Source organism: Diorhabda sublineata, chromosome 3 (assembly GCF_026230105.1).
Source record: "Diorhabda sublineata isolate icDioSubl1.1 chromosome 3, icDioSubl1.1, whole genome shotgun sequence".
NCBI lineage: Eukaryota > Metazoa > Arthropoda > Insecta > Coleoptera > Chrysomelidae > Diorhabda > Diorhabda sublineata.
This window is the reverse complement of record NC_079476.1, coordinates 26605635-26626890: the sequence shown is the minus strand read 5'-3', so window position 1 is coordinate 26626890 and position 21256 is coordinate 26605635. Positions and strand designations below refer to the sequence as shown.

The window sequence follows — 21256 nt, the reverse complement described above, 5'->3', positions numbered from 1 at the left end:
ATCACATAAATCTTAATTTCGTAATTTGATGGGGTACTTATTACCAGAGGAATATCTCTTCTCACGATTACTAGATCCCCTCGGTCATCACGACATTGTAAATAGTATACACTGAATTTAGAGGAGCTTGAAAAATCGATTTGGTTTAATGAAAACACGGGAAAACCAAGTTACAGCTAAAAAATCAAAAGACCAACGATGGTTCTAGATTTTCCAGTTATTTCACGGTTGACACAGCTTCCTGGTGTCAAAATTTCCAGTTAATAAGCAATGTACTGAACGTTTTAAAATCACATAACGATGACAAATTATTCCCATATTTACAAATACACTAAAAACGTTCATCAAATAAATACTAAACTTTTTAATAATCTGGTATTTTTTTAAACAACTACCACCATCTCCAGGTCAGTCTAAATACTTCTGGGATCATCCTCGTAGCCTCTATGAGCTTATAACATGGTAATAACTAACTAAGAGAAAAATTGAAGCTTTTCCTTAGACTAGTCTTTGATTTAAGAAAGACAAACTCCATGGGGGACTAGTTTGTGTATTTATATTAGGAAACATGGAAACCGCGGCCAATAAAGTAGTTCAGAATTGATGTAAATTGTGGAAAAATAATAATTTTGATTGCAAAACATTCCAAGATGTTAGTCAAAGTCTAGTTATTCTGAAGCTTGCCACGTGTCCATCGATACAGACAAACTTAGAGAAAAATTGAAGCTTTTCCTTGGACTAGTTTATGATTTAAGAAAGACAAACTCCCTGGGGGACTAGTTTGTGTATTTATATTAGGAAAAATGGAAACCGCGGCCAATAAAATAGTTCCGAATTGATATAGAGTGTCGAAAAATAATAATTTTGATTGGAAAACATTCCAAGATGTTAGGCAAAGTCTAGGTATTCTGAAGCTTGCAACGTGTCCATCGATACAGACAAACTTAGAGAAAAATTAAAGCTTTTCCTTTGACCAGTCTATGATTTACTAAAAACAAACTCCCTGGAGGACTATTTGTGTATTTATATTAGGAAAAATGGAAACCGCGGCCAATAAAGTAGTTCCGAATTGATATAGAGTGTCGAAAATTAAAAATTTTGGTTGGAAAACATTCCAAGATGTTAGGCAAAGTCTAGGTATTCTGAAGCTTGCAACGTGTCCATCGATACAGACAAACTTAGAGAAAAATTAAAGCTTTTCCTTTGACCAGTCTATGATTTACTAAAAACAAACTCCCTGGAGGACTATTTGTGTATTTATATTAGGAAAAATGGAAACCGCGGCCAATACAGTAGTTCCGAATTGATATAGAGTGTCGAAAAATAATAATTTTGGTTGGAAAACATTCCAAGATGTTAGGCAAAGTCTAGGTATTCTGAAGCTTGCCACGTGTCCATCCAAACAGACTTTTAAGAATCAGAGTTTTTGTCTCAATCGATTCATGTCAAAAACGAATCGATATCTCGAATTATTTTCGAAATATAAAATTTTTTATACACGTACCCCAAATATTTCTTAAAACTTTTGTATTTTTGAGGTAATAGTTGCAAATACAACAAAAAAAAACAATTATAATAATGCATAAAATTTCATTACGTGTATTTATTTTGAAGAATGTAATGATGATAATAATTTTCTACGCTATCTTCGATTAACTCCAACGACAGTTTCCTGATAAACTATTTTCTTGGCGAGTAGAGAACAGAATCTCTTCTATTGACCATAATGGGTAAAATGTGGGTCAGTAGAATCGCAAATGTTTTCCAAATATAAACTTCTTTAGATTATTCTAACATGGATCGGACTCGTTTACAAAGATTTCCATTTCATAATACAAAATAGATTAATTTCAATAGCGCAATAAAACGAGCATTTATTAAGTATAAGCCTAAAACAATAAATAATTAAATGAAGTTATTTTTTTTTTTTCGAAAATAACATCATCTAAATGACGGCCCTCCCGAAGACGGTACTCTCTAAACGCGAACGCAAATTTATAAAAACTCTTGTCAATAAATCTAGGCTGATTGCTGGCAAAAAAATCAAGAGGCGTCAAGTCAGGGCTACGTGGGGGCTAAGGAAAATCACCTCTTTTAGAAATTAGTCTTGCAGGAAACATCTGTCTCACAGCCGCTCCGTCTTGTTGGAACCAAGTTCAAGAATTCGCTATTCTCGCAAGTTCTGGAGTCTTCGAAGAAGAAAGGACCAAAAATTACTTTCGGACTACGCAGTGGTTTATGATCTTTCATTTAAATCGGTACATTTTAATTCCTGTGTTAAGTGGAACTTATAAGGATGCAGTTTGAGATCCAGCTTCAAAATTCGTTGTAAACTTTGTCGTGACTAGTTTAAAGCCGCCAATCGTTTCCAAGTAGACACATGCGGATTTTCTTGTACTGATTTCTTCACACTATCAATATTGTCTGTGGTTCTAAACGTTCTTGGACGACTTTTTCTGGTAGTTTAAACGTGGAACCGCTTCAAAATGAAGAATTTGTAGAAAAATAAATATAATTTAAGATTTTGGACAGAGTTGAAGATATTTAAAGTCGTGAAAAGATTAAAAAGAAATTAAATAAAATATGAAAGCAGATAGTTCTAGAAAAAAATAACAAAAAGCACAAACCCAAAAGGAAAATTCGTGTAGAAGAGTCGATGATTTTTTATAATAAAAACGAATATCAGAAAAAAAATTTGCTGATTATAAATAAGGTTGAAGATTATTTGGGAAGTCGTTTTGACTTTTAAGTCACTTCACAAGGTTTTAGTCCTACTAATTCAAGGTACTTAAACCTTTTGATGAAATTGGTAGGACATTTGCGAAGTAGTTTATCCGATATTTCCTCTGCAGTTGTCTTTCTCTACCAAACCTTGGATAAGATAGTAAAAACAGTTGAAGAATGAGGAAAACTATTAGATATTATGAGTGGAAATAAAAATTTTTATTTTTAATTGTCGAATTTGTAAGAAAAAACGAATCAAATGAAAAAATAAACATCTAACATGATTTGATATGTTAATGAAAATGATAAAATAATTGAAGAATATAATAAAGCGAGAAAATTATAGTGTATCAGTACGGTCCTGGACATTTCTACCTTCTCTTTTTGAATAATTAGCGACGTGAACGTGTCTTAGGAAGACAATGTAGACACTAGATAATTGCAAACATAGAAAATGTCGATAGATATAAGAATTCTTGACCCTGCAACGTGAGTTTAGAAAATATTTTGTACACGAACTTCGTAATCTGTGACAGATTTTTACTTGAAAGAAAAATAATAATTTCCACGTTATACAATATTCATTATAAATTATTTCTTCTTCATCATTCTCGTCACCGTTTAATTGGACTTCTTAGGGCTTCCGACATTGCAGTATTTATATACCAGAAGTTTTCGTGAAAATCACGGAATCGAATCGTTTTCCACCGCTACAATGCGAGCTCTCAAACGTCAGTTCAAACTAGAACGTTTTTTGAACAGTCAAAACTTCTAATTTCGTTTCGCTTGACACCTAACATTTTTCCTTATTTCCACAAATTAAACATAAATTGCGGGGTCAACGTTTTTCAAAGCACTAGCAATAAAGCCATATTCAATTATAACTATTTGTTTGTATTTGTCAAAATTAAAGTTGCAACCTTCGTAAGAATGATGTCAGGTAAAATCTTCTTCGCTATTAAATAAAATCGATATTTCGTTTTGTAATTTTTTGATTTTGATGTCGCATTTAAGCAATTTCGTTGGTGATCTCATCTAATCCAGGTCGATTTTGAAGAGATTCAAAATGTTTTAGCTTGTTAATTCTATGATTTTATCTTCCCTATATTCATTTTCTTTTTGTTGTATAGATTATTTCCACTTCTCTGAGTTTGATTCTTTTTCGACTTCACACATGTCTCAGTCCATGTCTTTTGATAATTTTCCTTCAATTTTCTTCAGCGTTTACCTCGTTTCGTTTTCTCCGATAGATGTTCTAGTTTTCATGAATCTAATTTCGTATTTATCGAATATATTTTTTATACATCCTGTATAATGAGAACTTCCTCAATAGCATCTTATTTACTTCTTTCGTTTACCATACTAACTGTTACTAATGCCATAATTCTGTGGTATGGTATGAATCGAAAGTAAATAATACACCATGGCTTTGACGTAATTACTATGGTTGTTTAAAAATTCTTAAACAAAATCGAAAATTACCGTTTAATTCGTCGACACCCACTTTCATTGGTCAGGGAATTTGCATATTTTCTCTATATTATTCAAAAAAGTTTATTTTGAATTAAAAATACTGAAAAATAACTGGAAACGAACGTTTATTTTGTCGTTGGACACACAGATGGCGTTGCCATTGTCGAATCCATATGACGTTTATGAAGTACCAACTGTCAAAAGACTCTTGATAAATTGACTTTCTGATCATTTGCAAACGAACTGCGATGCTTAAGAGCCAAGTCTGCTTGTCGAATAGATCTACAAAAATACTGCTCTAGGTAAGATTGACAGCTCGGATAAATACCTGTCAGTTTTTACCTCCATCAAAACGCATCGATCTGCTTGAAATTTCAACAGTAGACAGTAAATATCTTAAAAAGCAAAATCTACTCTAAGTTTTGGCCATTTTTACAATAATTTGTTAATCTTGGAATGTGTCTGGATAAAATTCTGAGATGATACCATATTTTTATGGTTGTTCACTGGACTATATCCTCCAAGGATAAACAATCCTGGGGGTTATGATGATTTTTTATATATAGATGATGTTTTTGGTGTTTTGAACTCAATCAGATTAATTCTAGTCCACTCCAAAAGTCGCTAAAAGCTGAATCTGGAAAATCTAGTGGTTACAGAAGCAATTAGAACTTACTGTCATTGTTTTATGAATGATTATTAGACGAAACAGATTATGGATCGTTATGATTTCATTCTCTAGTTTATCTAATAATAGTGACTACATTTTTTTAAATAATCGATTACAAATATACAGATGCCTCAACCTTGAGTTATCAATCAACAGATTATTTGGTCGATGTATCAAATATGAAACTTCCTTATAAATTATAGGTTTATCTGATTACCTCTGACTTAAAAATAATAATAAGATATAAAAGATGAGTTATCCTACAGACAAGACCTACCACATAGCCCTTTTATATCCTTTCACAATCTTTATATACGTAAGTATTTACCTAAGGTCAGCGACGATTACCTGTATGGTGGCTTTTGGTTATTGATTAAGTGAATCTGTTTATAAAAGGTGTGATGCCTTCGCGGCTCGAGGCGCATTCTCATGCACTTTGGACCTTTCTATATACGTAGCTAAGTTTGTCATATGTAAACGGAATTTCCTTCTAACGCAATATCTTAATCGTGAATTTATTGTAAAGATAATGCACTCGATGAATCAAAATAATTATTAATTTATTCTTAACTGTTGTATTAAAGATTACTGAGCATTCCATATTGGTAACTGACCCCTAAAATGTCTATAAAGTACAAGAAATATTGAATATGAAGACGAGTTTTAAGTCTCTAAATAAAACTGCAAGTGAGGATCATACTCTGAATAATTCTTTCGTTTTTTTTACATCTGCTCTTATGTGATCTTGTCCATGAAATACTTCCACCAGTATCTTTATGGAAGGTAGTTTCTCTTTTGCACCCATCATTCAGCACTCAAGTGGTTAATGCTGTTTAAGGATCCCTATGGGCGTATTAAGAGTCGGTGGTGGAGTTTTTCCATTATAAAATAATTTTGTACTGGTGGAATCTTGGTAAAACTGTTGCAAATGGATTTACATCTGCTCTTATGTGATCTTGTCCATGAAATACTTCCACCAGTATCTTTATGGAAGGTAGTTTCTCTTTTGCACCCATCATTCAGCACTCAAGTGGTTAATGCTGTTTAAGGATCCCTATGGGCGTATTAAGAGTCGGTGGTGGAGTTTTTCCATTATAAAATAATTTTGTACTGGTGGAATCTTGGTAAAACTCTTGCAAATGGATTTACATCTGCTCTTATGGGATCTTCCACCAGTATCTTTATGGAAGGAAGTTTGTTTTAAGGATCCCTAGGGGCGTATCAAGAGTCGGTGTCAGTCATTTTAAGAAATACAACGGTCAATGAAGAATAATTATCTCTAAGAATATTCCAAACAGTTCTGGTACTAATATTTACTTCATCAGCAATTTTTCTGGTACTAGTTGGTCAATAATCTGAAGAAAATAGTTCTTTAATTATGTTTTCGCTTTATCTGGGTCGTCCAATTTCTTTGATTTAACAAAAACTCCAGTTTCTTGATGACGAAAACCTTAAAACTAAGGTTTGACACGGCATTTGACAATATTATTATTTTTGTTCTTACTTTTGGTAGTGTTCACAAAAAAATTAATTTCATTAACAATCAGAGCTTATTTATTACAAATAATTGAACACCCAGTATCTTATTAATGAGAAGACTTATCACAGATGTTTATAGGAACTTTGAGTCTCAAAAATATCTCATTACACGATATTTTAGATTACTTAGTAAACACCTATATAGGATATTTTAAAATTTAAAATGGAATATGTGATACTGTATGTTTAAAAATTAATTTTTTTCTATTAAAAACATTCTCGATTTTTTTAAAAACTTATTGTAAGCCTAATAAAAGGATATGTCATTGTAAATTCCATTGGAGGCGGTTTTATCAATGTAATTCAATATTGCTTAACGATTGTAGTTCGTAGAAGTAATAAAATAATAATAAAAATTAATAACAATGTCATTTTTGCATATAGACTCGAGCTATTCCCTTGTATTATTACACATACATTTAGAGTGGTAATAAATAAAACTTTATGACATAGTTCGAAAAAAAAAAAATATACGTATACTTCGAAAATTTTTACAGACGACTCTTTATTCTCGGTATAATTAGAAGTTTACTTGTACACTGAAATATTTTTCCAAACCACAAATTTCCATCTCTATGAATATTTTCTACAGTTTTGCGTGAAATAAAAAGTTTGGACTGGTTAAAAACCCTCTGTATTGAAGATTGAAGCTAGACACTTCAATTGTTCCAAATCATTTACGGAAAACCATTTATGTGAAAGTGTTGATGACGCAGTGTTTGGAAATCTACGATTTACTATTAAAGAAAACAAATGCTGCGAGTTCCAAACGTAAAGTTACAAAAAAAAACAAAATTTCGAATAGAAAATCGTTTGAAAGGAAAACTTTGAATTTTGCGTTCTTCTTTAGACAAGAATTTCCGACATTACACAAAGTTCTTATCAAGATTCGAAATGATAAGAATTATCCTGAATTTTATCCATCGCTGGTGGTGGATTCCTTCAGCTTATCTGGAAAGTATGAATTCTTCAACATCAGTCGGATCCGTGGGGTTTTTGGACGGACCTGCAGCTACTTCATATTCAGAATAATCTGGAACCACGTGGTCGTGATGTTAGATAAGATGTGAGACAGCCTCGTGGAGATTTGATATTTTCCTAGAGGCACGTCGAGTTTCTTTGGTGGTCAGGGTGACAGACAACGTATGGTTCGCTTATTTTTAGTGCGAACTTCGTTGTGAAGACATTCCAGGATTTCCTCAAGGTATGCGCGTCTACGAGCACGTTATCATTGATCTTAAAAAGTCGAGTCGCAGTTTATTATCGAACAATTCATCTATTGACTCAAATCCACCAATTGCAAAGGGGTTAGGTTAGGTTAGGTTAGGTTTGGGGTGTAAATTGATAATAGTACATAACTCCAATTAAAAGGGTTTTGATTCCGATGACTACCATTAAACTCCTAAAAAAAATGTACATCTCTTAGTTGTAGTAAAAAATATGTTTGGTATATAAAAAGGTTTAAAGATCCCTATTTTATCTTCGTTCTGTCACTGTTTGTTATTGAAGAAATCTCAACAAGAGATGTTTTATTACCACCCTAACCATGGGATGTCAAACTCGTTCCATGAGACTTGTTTTTGTTAGAATTTTCACAATGATGATTTATCACTTCTCGTTTTAAACCTCTCCACATAATATATATATTTATATATATATTGTGTGTGTATTATTATGTTAAATTATCAACAAAAACCCCGGTGTGGTAAACATTTTATTGCATAATAATTTATCTATCATCCATTTATATTACATTTCCACGAAAATTTGAAGGTGCTATTATACACATAACGTCAAGATCTTAAACCCTTGAGGAAATCTAATAATTTTATTTATTGTATACAAAAAAGACGTTAATATGTTTAATATGTATGACATTTCTTTTATATTAACCATATCTTCATAATCTAATCTTTCCAGACCTAAAAAAAAGCAAAAAAATATAAAAAACAATTAATTAACTAGAGGACTTATCGGAAATTAAAATCCAAGTTCAGATAGAACACTGATTGAGGATCCTAGCCCAAAACGAGATTTAGATCAAATTTTTCGAACATCGCGTTCAATTTTCTATTGAAATTTCAAATTTAAAACATTAAACAAAAACTTCTTTAAGCGTTAAATCTTCAATGATATTTATTCAGTTGTATAACAGATTCCAAATGTTATTGAGCAGTTAATAAAGACTGACGGATTTTCCACTAAAGTTTCAAGCTATTTTCAAGCTGAAACGCCCAAATGATAAACACCACAAACCTCAGTAACCTTTGACAGCCATTTAAGGAGAATAAATAACTTAATAAGTACAAAAACTATCTGAATCATCATTATTATCATCTATATCATTACTTTTAACGCTTTAAAATCCTTTTTTCAGGTGGTTTACTCCTCGTTTTCTGTTTTTGTTTTCTTTATAGTTTAGGTTATTAATTTCTATCTTATTCGTTTCCGGGATTTTGCCCTTCAGTTCTCTATATTAAGTGTCTTTCTCTATTTCGTTTCTCCAAACCTTTCTCGGCCTCTTCTCCTTGGCCACAATGAGGTCCATCATTATCATCATCTATATCATCACTTTTAGCGATTTAAAATTCTTTTTTAAGATGGATTACTCCTCGTTTACTATTTTTGTTTTCTTTATAGTTTTTGTTATTATTTTCTATCTCTTTCGGTTCCGGGATTTTACCCTCCAGTTCTCTATATTAAGTGTCTTCCTCTATTGCGTTTCTCCAAGTCTTTCTCGGCCTCTTCTCCTTGGCCACAATGAGGTCCATCATTATCATCATCTATATCATCAATTTTAGCGCTTTAAAATTACCTCGAACGTGTTAGTTTCCGAACAATCAGATCATTGTCTGGTTAACTGGATCATAGTTGAAGCAAAAGGAAAATCATTATGTAAAACCAGTGGAGAAAGGTTAGAAAAACTTTGTTCTGTCAAATAACTCATTAACAGATATCTATTTTATCTTTGGTGGAATGATTATATGGACAAAATGCCTCTAGTATACCGGCAAATTGTCTGTAATCTTCTAAAATTATGACTCAACTTGACTTGTAACTATTCATGCCTTTACATGCATTCGTAGGATCTCTTAATGAATTTAAGATTTAATTTGTAAATGTCGGTTTAAGAAATAGGCCGAGCTTTGAATCATTTCCACTGAATTCATTAGAAACTTGAAATTTGTTTGGACATTATTGATTTGACAACGCGGAATTTATAAAAAAAAATATTGTTTATCATCTTATACAACAAAAATTTACCAAAAACTAACCTATAAAGAATAATTTATGTCTTATGTTTCACCTGATGTATCTGAAAATTGAATTAATGAACTGAATGTTGTAAATTATCTTTTAGATCAAATATTTGTATGAATAACGTCTTATTAAATAGAACGTGTACGTTTATTACAATAAAATAATTAGTAAAGTACTATATAATTAGTTTTTGACGGTTTCACTTTCAAAATTGTTTCTTAAAACTACAAAAATATCGTAGCTAAACAATCTTGATTTATATTTTTTTCTGATAATCGTAAAGTTTGTTTTTACTATATAAACAATTTTCTAATAATGTTTTTCTTATTTATTATATCCTAATCTGTTCTGTAGATCTTTAACACTCTATTTACATTCATGAATAACATCTTGTTGTAGGTGGAAAGCAGTTTAATCTTGTTGAACTAGGTAAAACATAGAAAGTGACATTTTTTCCCCATTGAAATCAAATGTGAATCAACTTGCTATCCATATTCCGTGTCAACTATAAACGACTGCAACTTGAGATATTTATAACTACATAATAGACAAAGAACACCTTGAAAAAATATTAAAAATTATATTTTTTTATGTTTCACCTTTGGTCAAACGTATAGGAAACACGATCTCGTCTATTTTTCATTTTCATATAAGGCCATCGAGTATATCTCGTGGATTTTCTTTCTGTAATCGTAGAAAGTAGAGAAATAATTAGATTTACTAGGAATTCATGCAAATATTTGTTGATGAGATGTTTATGTTTAACAACCATGTTTGGTAATAAACGTATATTATTCCAAAAGTAGAATTTACTCTCGATTGGTTAACCTATCCCATCTATAAAAATGATCTTACGAATATAAATTTTATACAGGACGGTTATTCTTCTTGAAAATTGTCGTGTTTTCATAACAAACACGTAACTAAGTCCATCCTATACTTTAAAGAGAGCTTGTGAATCCCGGTCTAGACCTTCCACGAGGCTACACGAAAAAAAGCGATTTGAAATCGATTAATGGTAGAATCGATTCCTCTAACCAAATAAACCGATGTCTTAAATCGAAATGCTGTACTGAATAGATTCGTTCAATCAATATTATACACTTGAAAATCGACAATAAATTTTTTCTTAGCGACGCCGCGTGGATCCCAATAAACTCGATTTTTTAGAATCGATTTATCAGGTTACGATTCGAATCGAATAAAAAATCAATCTTTTTTGGAAAGAATCCCCATCGCCTCACTTTATATATTTCTATGAGTATCCAAAACTTATGCTACGACCTTTTAGGAGTCTTCTCGGGAAAGTATGAACTGGGACTGACGTTTTTTAGTAATTTATGATTTGTTATTAATAATTGATCTAGAAGAAACATCTAGAATGTTCAATATGGAACGATTTATGCAAAACTGACAGTTTAATTCAGTTAAGACCATTTCATAATAAATATTTTCACTATAAATTAATCCGTATTTTCTTCTTACTTATTTCTACTATACATTAGCGTAATTTTTCAGTTCCTGTATTATTATCCTTCATTATTTTCAATCTATTACTATTTCCTTCCAATTCTTAACTTCCAGAATCTTCTTTTCAACTATTATCTTTTCTTTGTATGCGTCTCTCCGGTTTCTTGTTCTTTACCATATCTCCTCTTTCCTTCTGGGTCCTTTTTTGTAGTTTTTACGATCCTAGCATTTTTTCAAATATTTTTCGTTCCTAGTTTATCTTCGTCTAATTTTTACTGAATATTGTATCTTCTAAATACGACTACAATTGCTGGCCACTACGTAGACGGGAAGTGCTCGCCGATAAAACCATAAAAATTCCTGCTCAAACCATCCACAAACCTTCTCCAAATGCTACGTTTTCTTTCATGATACATTCTGTTTTGGTCTGTAAAGACAACAAAGCCTCATAGTCTTTCCAATAAGCGTAGACGTGCTGCTCTGAGAATTGAGGTTAATTTGGATTAGTTGTTAGATTAGTTCTCTGAGCTCTTGTTGATCTTGGATCACCAGTAAGGATTCTGTTTCTTAGCGATGTACTACCAATGAATCTAGTATCTTCATTCAACTATTTTTGCCATTAAAAAAAAAAGAATGATGAAATATTGACGAAGAAATCTTTTGTTACAGTATGATCATTCTTGCACATCATCTACCCCAACCGGATGGCCTTTATGCGTCGGAAAATCGGCCGTAGTCCTCCATTTAGGCCAACTGGACCAATCAAATGTGAGAAATAAAGACTGTTACGTTTGTGTTCGAAAAAAAACCTCATCACCAGGTTTGGAAGTTGTCCTTTTCTGGCGACAACAACATCAACTTCACTGGTATTCAATAGCTCAATTTAAAGATCCAACGCAATCGTTAGATGACATAATGTGTTCAAACCTCAGGTACGTATAACAAATAAGATCCGAGAAGATGTTTTCGATGTTATTTGTTCCAGATCCATAGCGGATCTCGAGATACATTCCTATGACGATTACGATGGTAACGAATTACCGGAAATGCTACAAAATTTATTAGTTTCCGTCGAGCACGCCATCGAACGAGTGCCTTTGGACGATTTAACTTTTCCTTGTCCGCAATGTCACCAGTACGTGCCTCTGGATAGACAGGAGGACGATGTTATATCGTGTTCGTGTCAGTGTTCGTGTAAGTTATCAGACAATCAACTAACGAAGAAAGATTCCTCGATACAGACGAGTCCCATGTTTGAATTCGTCGGTTCGATACCGCATATCGATAGCGACGAAGATGATGATAAGGAATCTATCAAATCAGGTAAATCTTTATCCCATTCCTTCTTTGAAACTCCCCATTATTGATATGAGTTCTTCTAAATCAAATATCTGGTATAACTTTCATGATTTAAAATCGCATAAACCTGATTTGTACCCTCTGTATAATATTTTCAACAAACATATTTTCGTCTAATCCAATTTCCTTATCATAAATTATCAACAACTGACAAGTGTAGAAATCTGCTACATAGACAAAATGGAAGTAGATAAAATGTTTTTGGTGGAATGAACTCGTAGGTTTATACACGATTAATATTTTTCCACTTTCGTTTAAATGTAACATTGAATTAATTTATTTCTTTTTGAATGGGAAGATTGTACTGCAATTATTTCACTATAGTTTGTAGTTTTTTTTTAATTCTCGTTTGAATGATTTAGGCAAACATTTCAATTAACCAATCAACTGGAGGCTGGAAATCGTATACGAAATATGTAATTTATTGATGTTCAGTGACGTAGTAGTACTTTTTTATATTTCGATTAACAATTTAGAGTAGTGAATTATTATAAATATAGCTTCAAATGAATATCAATTGAATACCTAAGAAGACCTTTTTTGTAAAATGAATTGTCTCGTCGAAATTTACTTTTTTATTAACAAATTCAAAAGTATACATAATTACAAATTTATCAAAACTAGTACTAGAGTTAGATTGATATGGGTGACATTTTAATAACTGAATCAGTGTTACCAACGCTCAATAATTTATCTCACTAAATCTACAATCAAAAATCCCTAGAATCACCAGGGATTTCCCCTAAAACAATTCATTATTTATGAAATGAAAAATTAAATATTTTTACTTAAATAACATCAAAAATAATGAAATCGTTTTTTTCAAACTCTTTTTTTATAAATTATCAAAAAGTTCAAGTAACAAATCACCTTTTTCGGATTCTGATTTTTTAAAATCATCATATTGACATTGTTTGATTTTAATATTTTTGTGGATGATTGGATGATCCACCATCCCTTAAAAATTCCATCCCACATTTTCCCTTTAAATTTGAAGGAAAAACCCCTAAGTTTGGAGCTCTTTAGTCAGCTCGCAACTATAAAAAACTGAGTCTGACTTTTGTCAGAGATTGCTCAAATAGTATTTTTTAATTCTTCATCTCTAATTTGTTTACAACCCTTAGAATCCATACTCCTTATCGTTTTTGACTTTTTTGCCCAATTTTCGCAAAATGACCACGATTTTTTCCATGAGTCACCTCAACCAAAGCTTCTGATTTTCTTTCAATCGAAATATCTGTCTTAACGCACACCGATAAATATCCTGAATTGTCTGGTCGTTCCCATTTATTCAAATCTTGATTTTTCTTCATTATATTTTACGTCTTACGTTTTCTTTTGGATTTTCTATACTTTAAAATAAATTTCTAACATATATCCACCTTCAACTTGCTATAATTTCACCTTGGAAACGACTGGAGTAAGGCTCTTCCTATGGAGTGTCTTACTCCAAGTGCCTTTTGAGTCCAATCTAGGATTCTTTCCATTGTCGCCGTTGGACAGGTCTTTTTAGTTTTATTTTCTTCACCGTTGGATTATAGTCGACCCTACGTCCTCTCAAACTGTTTTTGACATTTTTCCTTCAAGTTCACTAGGGTTCTAGCTTTCTATTATACGAACGAAATTGCATTGATTATAGAATTATTTGTGTTGGCAACACTGTATGTTAAGATATAAAAATTTCTTCTTCTCTACGCTACTGTATCGGATTTTCATTTTTCTTTTATCGCAAGAGTGGAAATTGATCTTGAAACAACCAAGAAAGCTGCATTCATCATTTTTAATTATCACCTGCAGGAATTGAAAGTGATTCTATTCAGTATGTAATAGAACTTTTTCAGGAAGTTGTAGTCTTCTGTCATGTTATTGTAGTGCCAATAAAACATAATAAAATTGAGATTATATCTCAAACGGTTCATAAAACAATAAATATTTTGTATTGCTAATATTATATTTCGTAAAAACAACTCTCGTGATATAAAGTTCGATTGGATTCTACAATTCATGATTAAATTGTTAAAAAAATTCTTTGAACCTCAATTTACCTCTGGGTATCAAATATCTACGTCTTAATGATAATTTTAACAACATAGAAAATCAAATGGTTGCATTATAGTCCAGTCAACGACGGTCCATCGAAACTAAAAATCAAAATAGTTAATTGAGAAAAGATTTCAAAATATCTGTAAACCGTATGGAATATGGATCTCTAGATAGTTTGTTAACTAGAATGTTGTAGATGTATCTAGTATTTATGAGGATCCGTAGTAACTAGCCTGACCTAGAGATGGCGGTAGTTGCTTGAAAACTGGTCGCCCAAATGAGGTGACGACTCCTGAAATGTTGAAGAAAATCCACTGGATAATCGTCGATTGGAAATGCACGAGCCAGTAAACGTTATTGTAAACATTTTTGTCCTATTTAATCATATTATCATTTCGAAATATACAATAATTTATCAAAAAGTGAACGTACGATCACATCGTGTCCCGAATGCATATCAAGTCTCAAAACAAGAAGAAATTATGCAACAGTAAGAAGACGCCAACGTACATTTACGAAATTGAATCATTTTATGTCGTCACGTGATCTATAATGAGTTGTCAACCCACTTGGTAATTATAGACGGGTTTTCAATTCCTGCAACCGAACTAACAACGAATTATTATAAATGTAAATGACTCTTTAGGTAGATTGTTTATTTACATAGCGCAACGACAACTTGATGTCTATCTAAGTGAGCGAATGCTCGACTCTATTATTATGAAAATTTACTTAATTGCGAATATATTTTACATAATTTTTTGTTTAATAATAACATTTTATACGCGCACAAGTTTTAAAAACTTCACAGTCTTATAAATCCACTTAGAACTAACTATCAGTTTATAAAAATTGAGAATGCTGATAGTCCAATGTCAAATAATCCTTCTAACGAAGACATTATAGTTGAAAAAACAAATTGTCAATGGTATAGATGAAGTACCACCAATCGTATTAAAAAAAAACAAATCCTCTTTGCAAAATGTTTTCTCTATCTTACAAAAGAGGTCATGGAGAAAGTAGCAGAAAGACATCTTGACATTGTTAACATCATCAGAGGAATCTCCTGGTCTATCACCAACGTATGGGCTAAAGTTATAGAGAAATATGGGAGATCCCGAGTAATTACACTAGACAAGGTTTGGCTTTCTCGATCGGTCATCAAACCAGGTTCCTATCGATGAACAAATCTCAGAATATTTTTCCCAGCCACCTCCAATCCGTAGACCATTACCCGGGGAGTTTTACGATCCCGGATAGAAAACCAAGAAGCTACACGTCGGCATTTTGATCTCCTACGACTAACACCTATCGAACGACGGACCTTACGAAATTACTGAACGAAAGGAAGATCAAAGTCCGCGGAAAAGGAAAAAAACTGATTGAAATCGGGATACATACTGAACGAGACATCACCAGATGATAATGATGTTAGTATCCACCTACGAAGTTGACAGGTACCAGCAGCAGCAACAGATATCTCGAACATCTAGATCTCTGCGGAGCCATACTGTTTTTAGAGATTCGGCACGCGCACTCAAAGAAGAGATAAAGAGGATTGCTGAAGGTCATAAACAATGACGTAAACTTCAATTTTTCAAGTGAATTATTGAGGACAGTAAATTATTTAGTAGATGAGGTGGGTTTCTTTCGCGTAAAAAATATATCGAGCGTCATTTCCAATCGCCTGCCCCTGGACTATTATTAATAGATTCACGTGGGATTCTTACGTAAATTATTTAAACTAAAACTGTCTAGTAACAACATTCGAAGAAGGAAATGAAAAAAATCTTAACACAGTGACAGGTATCGTGGAAGTAGGTCGAATTTGTTTTCCTAAGCATTTATACTACAGGTCGTTAGCTTAGATATTAGTTGGAGTAAAAAAAATATTTTTAAATCAATGAAATTAAATGTCGAATAGTGGAACAATAACTTGCCATTTGTTGTACCCTTCAGTTTGTACAATAATATAATTTAGAAGGGTTTCCACATGTTTTTTCCGATTTTATTTACGTTTATCAATCCCACTAGATCCTGATTTCTCTATCTATTATCTCCAATGTTCACTCTCTTGATTTTTCTTAATGCTTTTATCACCTCCTGAATTAAATCTCTTTCACTATGTTGTTATCCATAGTTTGCTATCTAATCTATGACCATTTTTTGGGTTTTCTTTAATAAAATGTTTTAATATTTATCTCGTTGTCTTTATCCTAATCGGTAGGCGCTGTTTTTTTATATAAAAAGAAAGTAAACTCTTTCACACTCGAGATACTTGCGGATATTGATCTTGAACATCTTTAGGTTGTAGTGCCCGGCAAGAACGTGCCTTGATAGCTGATAAATTGAAGTTCTAAGCGTCTGCAGGCAAACTCGATATTCTTAAATCACGTTTACCTGTCGAGTAGCAAAAACAACTGTAGTTCTAAGCTGTCCAAGTTTCTGGGTCGCCTATAAACCATCTGCTCTCTTCTGTATTGAGTCCAGCATCTTCAAGGTATGTTTGGGAGTTTCTCCGTGACCTTGGCAATGACCGAGACCAAAGCAATCAGACGGTAGTTATTTGGGAACCGTTTTTTCTCTATTTTTGTGATATGGATTGAACCATTGGGGCCAGTCGACTAGGATAGTCTCATTCTAATACTCACGATACACTCGTGAGAAGTCAATACCAAGGAAATTGAACAAGATCAGAAGACAGAAGACCTGGGGATAGTTTCGCGCAGTGTTGTGTCTTTTGAAGGTGGTTTTTAGATGGTTTGGGTGGGAAGCTGAAATCGAGTTGGTTTTCATTGTAATTAACGGCGAAGCACCGATATATAGAAGAAAATTCAGGAGGTCACATCATTATCTACGCTAATATTAAGATTTTTTTGTTTTAATAACAAAAAAAATTATTAATATACGTTGACAAGTCTATTCAGTTGATTCAAATGTGGTATAAAGATTCTTAGGACAACTTGTATATAAAAATAAGTAACATCTCGATCTAAGAATAATATTTTTAATATGTACGCTGGTACGGTACAGTTAACACATAATGGTAATGAATAAATATATGGAGACCATACAATTATGGTAGAACTGATAGTTGAACTAACGGCTGTACTACTGAGTTACTTGCCTCTGGTGACAAATGACTTAGTTTGTTCAAATAAGTGATATTTGCGAAATGGGACATTGAAATAAACGGAAGAACTTTGAAATTACATCAAAACGAACTACAACAAAAAATAATTGGTATTAAATGTTTTAAGAGAATTTAATAAATATTCTTTTAGATTTATTTAGTATATAACATTAGTTGATTAAATCGTTACTAGATATGGAATGATTAAGGAATTATCTTACTTTCAGAATGTTTAATAACTCTTTCCATGAATGGTTATCTATCTAAATTTGTCCTTACGGAATTGCCTTCGGCGCAATGGTCGTGTCTTTGTCTTCGAATTTATGTTTTGAATCTAAGTATAATTGTGTCTTTTCTAATACAAGCGGTATTTTCCAAACAACTACCGCCAGATACTTCTGGAACCGTCCTCGTATAATAAAAAATATCGTTCATCACACATCCACAAATGGATTTTTCCGTCATTCGCACATAGAAAACTCCTTATCTATTTCATTTTTTCGTTAATATTTAGCAATTCGTGATTTGTATAGCAAATTTCGAGCGAGGTATTTTTTAAAATCAATATTTTCCAAAAATAATTTATCCATTCTACTTTCCGTATAATTTTTATTAGTATCAAAGCACCGGTTTTGGAAAGTCCTACAGTACTTTGAAGCATTAATCAAGATTCAAAAAATTGATCAAAAAATACACTGCATAAGAATTTTTTGATTAGAAATTACTTCTGAATGTAATTGATTGCAGTTTCGATTTGATTTTTATTATCCAGAGTATACGTAATTTCCCATTTCGTTTTTGTACGGCCCTAATCCATTCTATACGATTCAGTAATCATATGATTTCATCATAAAAATCAGTAATTTGACGATGAAAATCATCGTATTAAAACTTGTATTAAATTTGAGCTAACCTGTATAAAACATTCAGTAGCATTCATACTACAGGTCAATAATCTCGTAAAAACTTTTTCTATCGGATTTAGTATTCATTCATATATATATCGAGCATTTTCAATAGAACATAAAACCCTATAAAAACCCATTGATGCTTTATGAAAAAACATTGAATGACATGTAGTTAGGTTTGTTTATAGAATTGATGAATTGTCGTTTTGTTTGTTAATTTCCTTTATTGTTTGTTATGAATAGACTTTTTTATAATTTAAAATTTCAAAACATTCTTTTTGACTTTTTGAGGTAAAAATTATGTTGTAAAACAAATTTCGCAAGGTCGCCACGTGTTTCTTCTTCTTTTTATTCGTTTGTAGGTCACGGTTAAACCATGTGCATATTTTAGCATCGAAAATAATGTTGTACTACTGGTTATATAATTTTGAAGTAATTTCCAAGTAGGCGATCGAATAATCAAGTCAGAATTTTTTTTAATACGGCTATTGAAGAAAATATAGGAAATAATTTATAATTACGTGAAAAAAATTTTTTATTTATTCATTTTGTACTAAATATCAATTTTTTTCATGAAGATTACGAAAAAACAAAAGCAACGCTAGAAATAATCTAATAAACTACAGTTTTGATACGTTTTTGTCTTCGAAATCAACCAACGCCTCTTGCATTTGCCATTTCACCATATCGTGCACCTGCATACGTTGTTTAATAATTGTATCTAAAGCCTACCACCGGGTTTTCACTACCTACACGGCATTCCTTCAAACTGGAATTAAAATAGTTTGATAAGAGGTAGGTGTGACCTACTTTAAGGTATCATTATTTCACCAAGAAACAGGTTCGATTAACATTTTTTTAGAAATATTCGAATTATAGAAAACTACAAATGTTTAAATTCAGGGTAAAACCATCCGTTTTATCCAAACAAATATGAATTTACACTTTAAAAACCAGGAATAATTCTCGTTTTTTTATTAAACTTTTCTATTTAATAAATCTTTCATCTTCAATTATATCAACGACAAGTTTATGAATGATTTTTAAGGTTTTTCAACCGGAAAAATCTGACATAGAATTGAGCAATGTTTTGATTTCAAAAAGTGCTAATTTTGGAGGCTATTATAAATTTCTAGCCGATAATATCTTCATTGCTATAAACACGTGCGTTGTGAGCAGTTCTATAAACGTACGAAGATGTTTCCAGAAGTACCTGACTTGGTACTACTGTATTAGAAAGTACACAATGTTTCACAATAATAAACCAAAGTTTTTGACCGGTTTTATAACCATGAATGAAAACGTGGGTCCATCACTTCACACCAGAAAAAAGAATAATCAAAACAATAAATGAAACAGGGAAAAGAACGGAAAGACTGTTCCATCTGTTAGTTTTTTGGGGGGATAATTCTCATTGACTATCTCGAAAAAAGAAAAACCATCAACGGCGATTATTATGCGAAATTTTTGCAACGTTTGAGCGAAGAAATCAAGCAAAAACTGTCGCAATTTAAATTTGAATTGCCACCTCATTATTCTCTTTTCATAGACTTGAAAAAACGATCGACTATTTTGAGGAAATGGACGATTCTTATTATTAAAATGTTAACGAACTTATTGAAAAGCGTATGGAGCTAAAAGTAGATTACGTTGAAATATAATTAAATGTTTCTCCAAAATTTTAGTGTTTTCTTCGTTGGGTCAGATACTTCTCGAATCCCCCTCGTATATATATGAGAAACGCGTTCTTCTATGCTTCAAAAGCTTTGAAAATCCATTGAGAAATCAACTAAACGATTCATCTTATGAACGATTTCGAAAAAGTGTTAAAAGTTTTAGTGATACCAGATGTTTTTATCGTTTTAGATAATTTGGAAACCACTTAGAACTTTCCCCACACAGATTTTTAATATTATATATCGTTCGTTGAAGAAAATGGATTATGGACTCTATTCCTTCATGTTAAAGAATCCTGATTCTACAGTTATTTTTGTAGCGGAGACTACGGTAGTTGGCGGCACTGCTTGTGACATTAAGTGCTGCCATCTTGACTTCTATTTTACTTCATGTATGATTTCTAGTGCGCTTGTATTCTAAATTAAACCTCTTAATGCACAGTGCAGAATTTATTTGTCAATTGTTATTTATTCGAATACTTTTACCGATTTTTTCAATATTTTCATCCATATTTGAAGTGAAACCCGAACGCTCAAACTTTCCCAACGATCATTTTTACGGCCACCGCTACACTGATTTGTCTATAGACTCAGTAAACATCGCATTCCAAAAATTAGACTTCGGGCAAAAACGTTGACAGTCGCTAATTTTAGACACATGCGTATTTTTTCTGTGGCAACAGATGTATCGATACTGATTGAACATTTTTTTTGTTTCAGGCGCATTTAATAAAAAAGTGGAAATAGCTAGGCCTAAACGTATAAGTGAACTACCAGATAAACTTTTAATGTCCGGGATAAATCTACCAGGTACGTATATTTCCGTGGAATTCACTAGGTATTAGATCTTGTGATTTCGCAGGCGTTTAATGATAAAATAAAGTTTTTGACCTACTGAAGTGATTTTATTAATCCAATTCGATTTTTTTTAAACAATAAACGTGTGATTACATTTAACAGCGTTACATAAAATAATATTATCCAATTTAAATGTTAATTC

General features: G+C 32.1%; 1 protein-coding gene across 4 annotated transcripts in view; it reads left to right on the top strand.

Annotated features, from left to right (window-relative positions):
- Positions 1–21256, top strand: part of LOC130441613 (uncharacterized) — a 184339-nt gene that overhangs the window by 126743 nt on the left and 36340 nt on the right. For all 4 annotated transcript variants that reach the window (XM_056775369.1, XM_056775368.1, XM_056775371.1 and 1 more), the window contains 3 exons: positions 11807–12069; positions 12123–12460; positions 20977–21066. In XM_056775369.1, coding sequence (XP_056631347.1) covers positions 11807–12069; positions 12123–12460; positions 20977–21066 — 691 coding nt within the window. The remainder of the gene's footprint in view (positions 1–11806; positions 12070–12122; positions 12461–20976; positions 21067–21256) is intronic.